Genomic DNA, 13,134 nt, shown 5'->3' with positions numbered 1-13,134 from the left:
ACAAAGTTAGCACCAGCTGCACGCACTGTAGCCGCCAGTCTGCCCTGAAGACGTAGTGCTGCTCAGAGGTTGTAAAGACAACGATGGCTGAAGCTCTTGTCAAGCCACAATCACCACTGCCCTCTACTGGCAAGAAACAACGTTCAGTGGTAGAAAAAAACTTCATGTCATGACCTTAAACTCATGAAATTCATCATGTTGAGACATAGCGTTGACACATACATGTGTCATCTCTGAATTTGGTTGCAACTGCACGATGCATTATTTATTATAAAATGCACCACACCTGCAACGATTTGGAAAGAAATACATAAAAAGCACCAAATTTATAACAAAATGTTTTTGGGCTAATGGGCTAATCCCAATATGTTATCTGATTTGGTGAATTTATTACGGGTGGTGGACTGGTAAGTAAACAGCTGTTAATGCTAACGCTAGCTATGTAGCAATAGCAAAACTTACAAATAGCTCCTTTAATCAGAGGAACTGTTTGTGCTCATCACAGTGCAGTTTGCTAAAATGCAAAGCATCTTTAAGTGGCAACCTGATATTGATCTCATTATTTAATATGAGGACCAGGTGTCAGTGGGAACCTGTGTGTATGATTTTTCCCACTGCTGCTTTGCTGCCATCACACCTTGGAAAATGTGAAATGGAGGAAACGGGGGAGGGAGCCAGGGCTGACAGGCATGCTGTGCTCTCTGGCACGGTGTAGGAGGTTAACTATCACAGTGTGGCTCTCTCGCTTCGAATAAAGTTGCATGAAAAACCAAGTCTCCAGCGTTGACAGCTAAAACTGTGAAAAGGAGCAACTGTTCCTGTGATTTTGGTGTCATGTGGTGAGGCTCGCTGCCACTGTGTCTTTTCCCGTCGGCATCAGCAGCCAAACAAAAAAAGTTGTCATGAGCTGAATTTGACTCTGCGGGAGTTTGGCTCTGGCAGTCCAACCTGCGGCCCGTACGCTGCTGACCCCTGACGGCTGCGCTGTCAGCGAGCAAACAGAAGCGGTCCACATGCTGTCAGCAGGGTTTTTAACAGCCCCGGCTGGCTGACACGGGGGGCAGCAGAATCTTGACTGTGACACAGCCGGCAGCTGAAAAGTCTTTTAACATCAATAAATATCACATTTATATTCTGGATGCATTTGCCTGCATGATTATGATGGATGTACAGGCGATACAGAGCCAGAGGTCTGTGCTGTCCCTCATGATCTTTGGGTGGCTTTAATCAGATCTTTAATCTTTAATCAGATGGCAGGCGGCTGTTAATTGTCCAGACCACATGCTGTTTGTAGGAGATCACAACATCACAGAAGCTCCTCTCCTTTTCCGTCCATTGTCACGGCTCCGGCTGCGAGTAGCTATTTTTTTCCCTCGAGTTTCTCTGTGGTCTCCCTGTTCACAGAGAGTCATTTTGTGTTTCCCTGGATCCAGCCACCTCCACACATACTGCCTCAGCTCATCCTCCACCACTCCACCATTCAGTCAGCAACCCACACTCCACTGTTCCTACACCCCTTCATCCTACCCTTATTTTTCATTAAATCCACTTTGTGTCAGCGTTTGGGTCCTTTAAAAACAACAGCCTTAACATTCAGCTTCTGTTTTTTACTGAAGCGTGACGCCTGCTCTGAACAGAATGTAAAGTTCGGTCAGGGTTTTGTCAAGGCTGCGTGATCCGTAAGTCCACTAACTTTTTAAAGGAAAGTGTGAACTTTTATTTTTTTGTGGTCTTCTAAATGCCCTTTTTAAGAACCTTAATCTAACCAGAACATGTCTGTGCATTAATGGGACGCTTCTATACTTTGTTTTTTGCAAAAAGGTCAGAGTCGAAGGGCCTCCTATCCCTCTGTGGTTAGCTCAGGAGACATTCTGTTGTGACCTCGGAGTGAATTGAAGCTTAAATCTTCAGTCCTGCAGAGTTCTTAAATTTCCCCCCATGACTGACCCAGCTGCCTTATTCAGTCCTGAGACCGACCTGAGCCCCAAAGTTTTTCAAACCGAACCAGGGTCAAAGTTATATTTTATTCTGAGCTCCCTCTCTCGTACAGACCTAACTACACCCAGGCGCTGGTGCACTGTTCACAGTCTAGCTGCTGAAACCATCTGTCATGAGCTAAACTGTGAACTGATAAATATCAAACCGAAACAGTGGTAGTGTTAACGTAGCTCCAGTTAACCAGCTATCACGTGCACAGAAAAACACTTTAAACCTCTCCCCCACTAATACCGAAGCCCCGCTTGATTAAAAGATGATTTACACCGAGGTTAAACGGTCGGCCACTTTGGTTTTATGGAGCAGTTGTTTTCTGGTTCATTGTGATGCAAAAAGCAGATTCACTAACCAACACAAAACCTCGGACAACAAGTTCAGAAGATAGATGCAGAAAGGCTTAAGTTTATTACTATATATTTGCTCCTTGGCAGCTTCCACTGGAGGTCCTCCAGGCATGTTCAAGTGGAAGGAGACCTTGGGTCAGACCCAGAACACATCTGGGAGATTATATATTATTATTATTATTATTATTATAATTATTATATAACTCATCTGGCCTAGGAACGCCTCGGGTTCCCCCAGCAGGAACTGGAAAATGTTTCTAGGGAGAGGGACGTCTGGACTACTTTGTGACCTGCAGCCAACGCGACCTGACCTCAGCTAAGTGGAAGAAAATGGATGGATATATTGGAATCAGTGTATCATTATTGTTCTATTATTGAAAGTAACATTTGATATTTAGTGTTAATATTTGGACTATATTCGAGCCCTGATCCAAACTCAGACTGACATTATGCAAACTAAAATCTAAATAATGTAACCTTAACTTCTTCCCTTACCCTGTAGTGGTGCCTCTCGTCACCCCTGCGCCTCAGAGAATCTGTGCACGCCTCTTTCATTGCCTTATAATGAGAACAATTTCTCATCCCAAATGAAGCTCACATTTTCTGTGTCACTTTTCCCCATTATAATCTAACTTTAATAATATAATTTATGGTGGCATGCTGTCACATAATCCAGGTTTTGTTGGGGGAACATAATATTCACATAATTGTCTTCACTTCAGATAAGTGAGGTGAGGATGATCTTGACTTATGATCTGAATTGTTTTCCCCTCTTGGCGCTGCAGCGTGTGTCATTACAACAAGTCCTCTTGTCGTTCTCCCTAATGAGGTGTTATTAGGTGCACGGAAGAATCCCTCTCTGTAAATAATACCTGCTGACAACCACCCAGCTGCTGTCATCTGGATCATCAGAGTCCTGTTGTGTGTGTGTGTGTGTGTGTGTTTCTGTGTGTGTAAAAGGAGGGCGGATGGGCCATCACATATCAAAGCTGTGTCTGTGTGTTATCGTTTCAGCTCGGAGAGAGGCTAGGTGAGTCTTTTGACAGGAATTAGCTTGACATCTCCAGCACCTGAACGCTTCACAAAGCAGCACAGAGAAGTTATCTCCCCCTCTGCAGACAGATGCATATTAATATCCATCAGAAATGCCACACAGTGAAGAAAAGACCCATCCACCAGCAACTTTTAAAGTGCCAAATGTATGGTAATTAAAATTGTTGTTTCGGCTTCATGTAACAGAGAAATAATTAATTCAGACATTAGGTTTCTAAACCTCAAATGAAGTTGCTTTTTAAATGAGCTAAAGGGTGTTCATTGATCAAACTGAAAATCTCATGTTCATTAATTCAACTCTACTTTGTACCATTTGACAATCACCACTGTTTTCACAATGGAAGCCGTTGGAGTGAGTGATAGAAAATTATGTATAATAGAACAGAACAGTTAATAGCGCAATAAAAATGCATGATTGTAATTTAGCTAAGAGGAAAGATAAAACCACTCCAGAAAAAAGATCAATCATTTAATTTTCACTGAACAGAAGTGTGTTTGTTACTAAAATATCTGTACAAATTAAGATCCAACAGCAGATCACTCAAACTCATTGACATTACAGTAAATCTCCAGCACTGTGAAGATCATTGTGTTGTCGTAGGTCAGAGGTCGTGTAGCGCCTGAAGAGAAAACAAACATCTGTTGGATTTTATCACTTGCTTTTATCCAGCTCTTCTTCATGAGTTTGGCCACTTTCTGTGAAATGCTTTGCTTTGCTCTCCATCAGCTGATACATGATTTTCATTGCAATTTCCAACTTGTTTTACTTCTCTGCCTTTTCAGACAAAGACGTGAGTTTTTAAAAGATAAAATGTTTTTCTCGGACCGATGGTGGGAACAAAAAGGCTGGAATATTTTGTTGTCCTAACTGTATCTGTCTCTCTACCAAAACCAGAAACCAAACAAAGGATATAAAAATAAATAAAAGCGAAACTTTTTCAGAGAATGAAAGGAGAAATGTTCAATGTAAATAGATACATCTTGATCGCCCACAGTTCATTCAGTAGATGGCCAAAGGAAGAAGAATATATATATATATATATGAATACTTGCCTCACTCACCAACAACAGCAAACACATTATCCACGTCAGAAAATGCATTTAACCCATTAACGCATTTAATTTACCGACTCCATGAAAAATACAGTTGCTCACTTAATAATTTGAAACATCTCAACAGAACAGAAAAAGAGACTGATTGATATAAAGTCATAATTTTAAGATTTACATCATTAGATATTTACAATTGCTCTACTGACAGTATCCACACATTATAAATTCAACACTTTGTTTTTGTGCATCTATGTACAGTCTTTACAAAAATACAACCACAGAAACAAAAACAAAACCAAAGCAAAGACGACAGATCATGAGTGCGTCATTCTGTTTGTATCTTCCCGTCTTGTTGAGCTCTTGTTGCTCGGGCTCAGTCTCTCTCTACACTCTTTTAGTGTAAAGCACTGAGGCTTGACAAGGCATCACTGTCTCCGTCTCCTCAGCCCCAACACCTCCAGGTCAGCAGCGGGTCAAACCTCCACCTAAATAAAATATTCCTTCTGGCTCTCGCTCGGACCGTTGTGCGAGCTGCTCTGGCTGCTGAACGGCAGCTCGGGGCTGTCTTCAGGTTTCACTGTTTTTATTTCCTGGCTCTGACACAACCCTTTCCTCCTGTAGAGGAATCGGGCCATTACGGCTAATGCAGACACGGTCACAAAGATCACCACCGCTATCACACCTGTGAAGCAGAGAAATGGAAAAAGTTACAGCCTTCCTTACTCACAGTTTAGATCTATGTCAGGGAAGTCCACTTTAAAAAGCAAGAACAGGCCGGTAGAATAAATACAATGATTCAAACCTGTCACTGTAAATGTACTGATCCGTCTTTGACAGATAAAAGACTCTTTCTTCACAGAGAGAAAAAAATCTACAAAACTAAGTAAAAATACGAAACACAACACAATTGATTTAATAAGCGTTTACCCCTCCTTGTCAATATTTAGAAGAGGAAGCGTTGACAGTAATTACAGCCCTGAGTCTGCATATTTAGGTACGTATCAGCTTCACACATCTGGACACTTTTAAAGCTTTTTCCACTTTCTTCTTTGCGAAACTAATCAAAGTCTGTAATTGTATCGCTGCCAGACAAACGCTCTCATACTGACTGCAGCAGATCTCTGTGTACGCTGCTGCGTTCGTTTTACCTTCAAGGTAAAAAAAAAAAATTAAAAATTAAAAAAAAAAGTTTCATCTAGACATTAACGACTTTGTGGAGCAAAATGTTGAGACTGCCACTGTATTGAGACAGAGGACACATCAACAGCTGACATTTACTGGTTTTACAGACTTCACTTTTTTATTGTACAGAAACAGAAGTGAAAAAAGACGATGTTCTTCAAAATAAAATCCGCCTCATGCGGTGAAGGTTACGTCACTGTTGATATGAGAGAATACACTTCTCTTCTTGGGCTGAACAGTTAATCAAAATATTATCAAAATCACAATATGGCCAAGTGCAATATTCAAATCGCAGGATAAAATGCATCACAACTCGCCATAAATGAAGCATTGTGGTGCTAAAGAGATACAAATCATATTCTCCACATATGTACATGTTGTTTGGTACAAGCCCCAATAAAAATCACATCATCATCATCATCTTTATATTATCAATAAATATATTTTAGTGAAAATGAAAATCTGCCAAAATATATGATTTTCTTTTGCATATCGAACACCCCTGACCGTAACATAACAAAAGTAGCGTTTTATTTTGAAGTGAGCTTTCGTAACACAGGTGATGGACTGTGTTGTGCACTTCCTGCAGCTGTATTTAGCTCTACATACAAACTGTATCAGGGTGTGACGTAAGCTCAAACAGATGTGTCAGGAACAGAAAGTGTGAAATCTGTGTGTTGGTTGTGGTACATTTTGAAATGTATAGATATTTTAGGATGCAGGCAGCAGATTACACAGCTCTGTGACTTTACAAGCCTCGTTTTCAAAGGGGACAGAATTGAATTGAAGAACCCAAAATAGAGACGAAACATTATGAAAAAAAAAAACTCCTGCTTAAAAAACAACTGGTAAGAGGCCAAAGAGGCACGAGAAAACATTAGATTGCTTTTGCTTCATCATTAGTGCTGCTGTCTGCTCATTTTCTCCAGGCTCCCGGGGCATTTTCATTTATTAGAAGGTCTCTGCACCAATGTCAGCCAATAAAAAAATGGCCACTAGTTGTACGTGCAGTATAAAGTCATTTGTATTATAATTAGTTGTGTTTTACTTTGTGTACTAAGACACTCAAGGTTTTGTCAAGCTTTCATTTACGCAGTATACAATTCAGTGTCACGTCTTAAAAGAAAAGAATTCAAAGTTTTCAAGTATCTTAAACTCTTGTACATCACATTGTCACAGCTTGATATACAGAGAATTTCTGTCTCATGATTGATGATAATGGCAGAGTGACAGTGAGACATGTTGCAGTTACAGTACCTCCAATTAGAGCCGAGTCACTCCTGATGGCGTTGACCAAAGGCTGACCCGTTCCCACTGATCCAGCCTGGCCTGCAGCGCAGAGAGACAGAGGAAATAGGCAGGAAAGATATGAGGACACGTTTGGAAGGAGGATAACAGGGGAATAAAAAGAGTGAGGAACAAATAGAAGAAATGAAGTCAAACTAAAAGAGACTAAAAGAAAAAAGGAGGGGAGCAGGGAGGTCATCCGTGACATGAAAAATAGAAACGGAGATTCTACACAGAGACGCTCAGCGCAGGAAATGTGCAGGGAAACAGGAATCATCACATACAGTCAGACCATCAGTCAGAGCAGATAAGGCATATTGGAAACCACAGTACGTTTCACTATTATCCGTACGACTGACCACAGGGGAAAGATATAGCGAAGGAAACCCTTTCCAGGTCTGAGTCAATTGCTTCATCTAGTGGCCGTTAACCTGGTGTTGTTACATTATTAGGAACAAGAAGGTCCCATCACAGAGGGCTGGACAGCAGTCGATACAGTAACCTCAATAACATTTATTAATTTCAGCCTCCGGAGAAAAGGGGTGCTCTAATTTACACCTGTAGTATGAGTCTATAGTGTCTATGAGCTCATTATGAAACATGAAGAACTCATTGGCTGCCATCTTACATCAGAAAATCCAACGTTTTGATAAAGTTAGAAGCTGAGCGGAAACAGGTTTAAATAATGAATCAAACAGGAGTTTAAAAGGCCGTCTAAGCTTTAGACCATGAACTACACATCTGTACATTTTACATTATTGTCAACCATTTGTTCGTCGTTCAGTCCTCCATTGTGAACAAGAATGTGCAGAGACATGAAACCTGCCTCAACGTGCAGCATTCATGAAACCAGTTCAGCCGATGGGCCAAACATGCGAAACCACCGTTATGGTCCGTCTAACGGAGGACAGCTCTCCATGAGAGACACGACAACAAAAACCCAAAACAAAACAAACTAAAGCCTGACTGAAGTGTCTGACAGTTGAGAGCTGAGCCTGACAAACTGAGTGTTGAGATGTCCTGAACTGTTTTTTGTGAATGCAAATATAAACTATGACAATAATGGAGCTATTGTGCAGATTTTTCAAAAGAGTAAACAGAGTCCTTAATCCACAGGGTGAGCGTTTCCCAGCAGCAGTTGACTGACATTTGAGAAGTTGCTTTGAGACTTTTGTAGCAATGAATATTTTTTTTTTCCACTTTTCAACATGAAAATATAACATATGGGAAGACCCCTAGTACTATTACCTTTGTATTTTGCTCAGTAAGCTAGTACGCAAAGCTAGTTACAGTAAAAGCTGGCTTAACATGTACAACTATAAGAGCTAATTGTAGCTCACTGTAAGAGTGCATGATTTATTCTTCTTGTGGGGTTTTTGGCAGTTACCAAACAGCGTCAGGTGCACCCTGAACTTTGGGCTTACCCCAGTTTGCCTGTAGACGGATTACAGTCAGATTTGTGATCAGGCCGACAGAGACATTATTAAATAGCATGTGGATTCTCGCAATGACAAGTGTGAATGGAGTCCAAGATAAAAACACAATGTCCCTCTGACCTGATTGGTGATGTGTGGTTTCTGCTGCATAGGGATTGGTTGAAGTGGAGCCACAAACGGACTGGACCAGTGGGCCGGTGACAACCACAGGGCTGGTGTCTGGGTGGAGCAGAGCGGCTTTCAGAGGGCTGATGGAGTTAAAGAGGACAGCGGACAGGCAGCCTGTGAAACCCAGAGAGGTGAGCCGAGCCAGGTCTGGATCCAGCTCACCGGAGTCTGGAGAGAAAGAGACACAGCACTATTTTAGCAGTAGACCTTTAAATCTTTGGAACGATAACACACACTTTCCCTGGTTGTAATATGTATCACATGAAACGTGTGATTTTACCTTAAAACCCTCATATCACTGGTTCAGTCAAAGCGTGCTGATGAGGACAAGCGTGACTTTTTATAGTGGGATTGCTGCACCGGCACTACACCTGGGTCAGGAGGTCCCACAGCCACTCATCTTATTAGCAACCTATTTCTTAGTCCGTCTCTGAGGGCACGATTCTAGGCGAACATAACTAGGTCATGACAAAGCAAATTACAGCGCTGCCGTGTCTCTGTTACACGTCTGATCTGTTTAACAGTCACACCGCACAGACAGAAGACAGCAGCAGATGTATTTTGGTAGAATCGTCGTTCATGCTGTTTTAGTTGAATTTCAATCGATGCAGAAGCCGAATCCTCCAGTCTCCAAACATTTTATCGGAGCACCTGAGGTATATTTTTGTCCGTGTTTAACCAAACTTTATTGTTCAATACTGCGACAAACCCACATGGAAGTAGAAAGCATTGTGCACTGTACTGCTACAGCTCTCCAGACCAGGTAATACTGCAATGCCATCGAAGCAGCCTTAACCTCCCAAGAGGAATGAGTACTCTGTTTGGAAAGTTGTTGTGTACACACTGTGAACAATCACAGGAGCAAATAACAAAGGGAAAGCCTTCTTGCCAAGTTACCACCAGGGGAATAATTGGCACATTAGATTGTGTTGTGAATACTACAGTACATGCTGTAATATTATGAGCAGTGTCCTTAATGTTGAACTCCTGCATTAGCGGTTAAGTAGAGGCTTTGTAGCGTAGCGCCCTAAAGTACTGGTGCAAGTGAAGTACGGTAACACCTGCTGGTGGCACGGTTCTGTCGGTCTGTCAGTCTTTAAGTAGCTTCATAAAACTGGAACTGTGTGTTATTAAGCTGCTTTGCCAACAGGTCAGACAGTGCTAACGGTGCTTTACTGTCTTCTTTGAAGCATTGATTTCAATTCTGTTGTTTCCATCATGATGATTAACACGATAAGAGATGTTTACACCCTACTGATACAGTTAATGTAAAATTTGACTCTGGGTAGTTGGTGTCTGAATCTCCAGTCAGGAATGTGTCGAACTGTGATTTTCTTAGTTAAAACAGAATCATACTGTTGCATTTCTCGTGTTAACAGGTGATAAATTCCCATCTTAGTGACAGACATTTATATTCATTTCTGTCTTTGTTCTTTACCTGCTGCATCCTGTACAACAGCATACAAAGTAGAAAATCTCTGAAATGAGTCTGAGTGCTCTGCAGCTTGAAAGGCCTCGTCTGGGTTTTTGAAGCCGTCTCACTTACCGTGCACTCTGCCAAGAACCAGGGACCTGATGCCATTGAATTCTACATCAGATGTCAGGTTGAAGTCCTCTTTGGTGTTCTGGTCGATCTGAAAGAAAATCACTGGTGGGTAAATTCCTCAAAACATACAACTGATGACACAACAGGAAAATGTTAGTAATGCTGCACAGCTTTTTGAGTGTCCAGCGCCCTGATATTTGTTTCTAATAAGTCATGAATACAGTGAAGTTTCATCTGTGATGGAAACAGAGTTAGAGGAACGGCTGTGTGTTTTATCAGCGTAGGAAGTAAAACTTGTGCTAAAACAAACATCATGTCTTTGAATCAGGTGCCCCAAGGTTACACTTTGACTTACAGGGAACCCAACTGCAGAAGAAGTGCTATCTTCAGCAAATGAGAAAAAATGTGTTGAGACGTTTGACTGCAGCTCAGACTTATCGGTGATTCCTGCAGCTCGTCCCTGCTGTCTTCCTGTTGCTTCTCCTGCTGGTCGCTGAAGTTGACTGACGAAGTAGCTGCTGAGAACACCAGGCCGACTCGTGCTTTAAATACTGACTGAGTAGAACAGTGTGATATCCTGTGTGTGTTTGTTTGTTACCTGCACAGAGACAGCGTCTGCCAGTCTGCTGATAGTAACAGCATGTAGCTGTCCATTAGCGAGGTTCCTCACTTTGCTCCTCAGGATTTCTGTGTCTTTGCTGCCGTCCAGTCTGTACCGTACCTCCAGCTTGTCTGAACACACAGAAATCAACAAAACATCGCACTGGCACTCAAACACAGAAAGAAACAGGACGTCATGATGAAAATGAAAACATGTTCAAAAGCAACCTCTTGTAGGGTTTTTGGCATCTAAATGCTGATGGTTCTATAGCCATTACATTGTGAAATCTACATTTACTTCAGAATGATAAGTCAAAACAAAAAAGCTGTCTATTGTCACTCTAACATATTAATCAAATATCATTAGTCTTTTGTGATTCTTCATTGATGCAATCGTTTTAAAAATTCACAATTTCACCTTCTACAATAAACATTTCAATTTCCTTAACTGCTTAAAAAACCACCCAACTATGTGCAGTAGAATCAGAACCACTGAAATGCTCTACGGATATTTTCTATGCTAAATCTGCCCTTGTACCCATCATCTTCATTAATAGAAATTTATTTTAGTGGGTATTAATATGTATCAAGAGAGGCCTGGATGTTCCAGGGCAACAGCAGCTGAATAATAAACCAAATAAAATTCAATATTTAGAAAATTAGGGCCAAGTAGTGTCAATAATACCTCACAGAAACAAGATCATTTATAGGATTTTTATGGCGTTCCATGGGAGAGAGGGATATAGTCGAACTTAAGGCTTTCCTGGAAAGCTTATTTTCTATTGTACTGTTGAAAAAAAAAAAAGCCATTTAGATGACGACCAATTCACATGAGCATATCTTGAATAATAACTGAGAACGCATGTAATCCTTGTGAGGCCAGTGTAATCTGAACAGAATAGATTATATGTATTCAGGAGACACAGACGGAGTGAGAGGGAAAGAAAGTTTTCAGATCATGCATTATTCATGTTTTCTTCAGCCCTGCTAATTATTTTTAACACTTACCTTTTGTACCACATTTATTAGAGGAGAGGAGACAGAGGGAAGTGAGAGGCAGTCTTACAGTGACCACAATTAACAAGTAACAGGAGATGACTGCAGAGCTGACAGACTCTATACGGATTGTCAGCGAGTTTGTAGGAGGTGAAAAGTTTTAGCTGAAATTTTCACCCTTCAACCGTTGTTAACAAGATCAGATTAACACACGTCTATGTTTTCCAGACAACGAAGCGACACAGACTCGGATAAAAAATTAATTTGAAAAAGAAAGTTTTCAAATGCAAGAAAATGTTTCTTTCATTTCAAAGGATTTCAATAGTGATGCTCTACTGAGACATTTAGGGCCGTCCAGAGAAGCAGATGAGGGTTACAGAAGCTGTGGACTTCGTTTCCAGATTAAAATAGAGCAAGAAACAAAAGCCTCCTTCATGCAGGGAGAGAGAGAGAGAGGAGATGAACCTCATGACGATGCTTAGACACAACATATCGTGTTTTTCCACCACATGGTACCGACTCCACTCGACTCTACTTGCTTTTGGCACCAGGTACTTCTTTCGCTGCAGACAGTACCCCCCCCCCCATTTTTTGCCTGATGGAAAACCAAAAAGAGTCGAGTTGAGTTGAGCTGGTACCAGGCAGAAGAAAAGGGCTACTGGTGACCACTCGACTGAGAAAAGTAAGTGTTCCTTGTTAAAAATACGATACAGGTAAGAGGATGTGAGTGCTCACCATGCTTGTTGAGCAGCAGAGCCAGGTACTCTCTGTGGTAAGAGCCGACATAGAGCAGCAGAGCAGGACTCTGGCTGGTCCTGAAGCTCAGGGAGATGTTTTCTGCTCTCAGGGTCATGTCAGAGTAAAGGGAGGAGGGCAGGGCGCTGTAGCTCCTGTTCGGCTCGTTCATCACTTGCTCCTTGACGGTGTAGGTGATGGAGGTGCCTGACTTTAAGATGGCTGACACCTCTGCAGGGAGGGAGATAATTACATTAAAAAACAAACAAACAACCTTTTGACATTTTCTTTACCATTTCATTTTGTCTGGAAACTAAGGCCCATTAACCTTTTATCCTGTGCATACACTCATTAACAGAGTATGATTTGCATTTAAATTGGCATCCAGTATATATACAGTATACCTTCACACTGCATCTAAGTAACAGCTAATCTCACAGTGGCTATAGCAGTGATTCATACAACACTGACAATGCCTAATTAGTGAATTGGTGAACAGGCAGCCACAGGAAAACCAGCTGACAGGTGAAAAGAAAAATACAAAATCTGGCTGCTAATTCTAACACAGTTGCGACCCAGAGTTGTGACTTACGTCGCAGATATAACTGTGGATCTCGAACAGACAATACAGCTGGGGCTGTTAATTATTGGATACATATGAGGCTGCATGACAGTGCTGACATGATGACTTCCTGTGACGACTTAAAAAACAAGTCGAGTAGGCGTGAGGTCTTTAAGA

General features: G+C 41.4%; 1 protein-coding gene across 1 annotated transcript in view; it reads right to left on the bottom strand.

Moving 5' to 3' along the window:
• Window positions 1-3,848: 3,848 nt before the first annotated feature.
• LOC111669079 (contactin-associated protein-like 4) overlaps window positions 3,849-13,134 on the bottom strand; it is a 57,526-nt gene continuing 48,240 nt past the window's right edge. Inside the window, exons 19-24 of the mRNA XM_087179029.1 lie at window positions 12,396-12,626; window positions 10,663-10,796; window positions 10,065-10,152; window positions 8,471-8,686; window positions 6,885-6,956; window positions 3,849-5,127 (exon numbers count right to left, since the gene is read on the bottom strand). Coding sequence (XP_087035155.1) covers window positions 4,931-5,127; window positions 6,885-6,956; window positions 8,471-8,686; window positions 10,065-10,152; window positions 10,663-10,796; window positions 12,396-12,626 — 938 coding nt within the window. The 3' untranslated portion in view covers window positions 3,849-4,930. The remainder of the gene's footprint in view (window positions 5,128-6,884; window positions 6,957-8,470; window positions 8,687-10,064; window positions 10,153-10,662; window positions 10,797-12,395; window positions 12,627-13,134) is intronic.

The sequence above is a fragment of the Seriola lalandi genome, unplaced genomic scaffold, assembly GCF_002814215.2.
Source record: "Seriola lalandi dorsalis isolate HSWRI2012SDOR001 ecotype SW California unplaced genomic scaffold, Sedor1 jcf7180002054769, whole genome shotgun sequence".
Taxonomy (NCBI): domain Eukaryota; kingdom Metazoa; phylum Chordata; class Actinopteri; order Carangiformes; family Carangidae; genus Seriola; species Seriola lalandi.
This window is presented reverse-complemented; position numbering and strand designations above follow the sequence as displayed.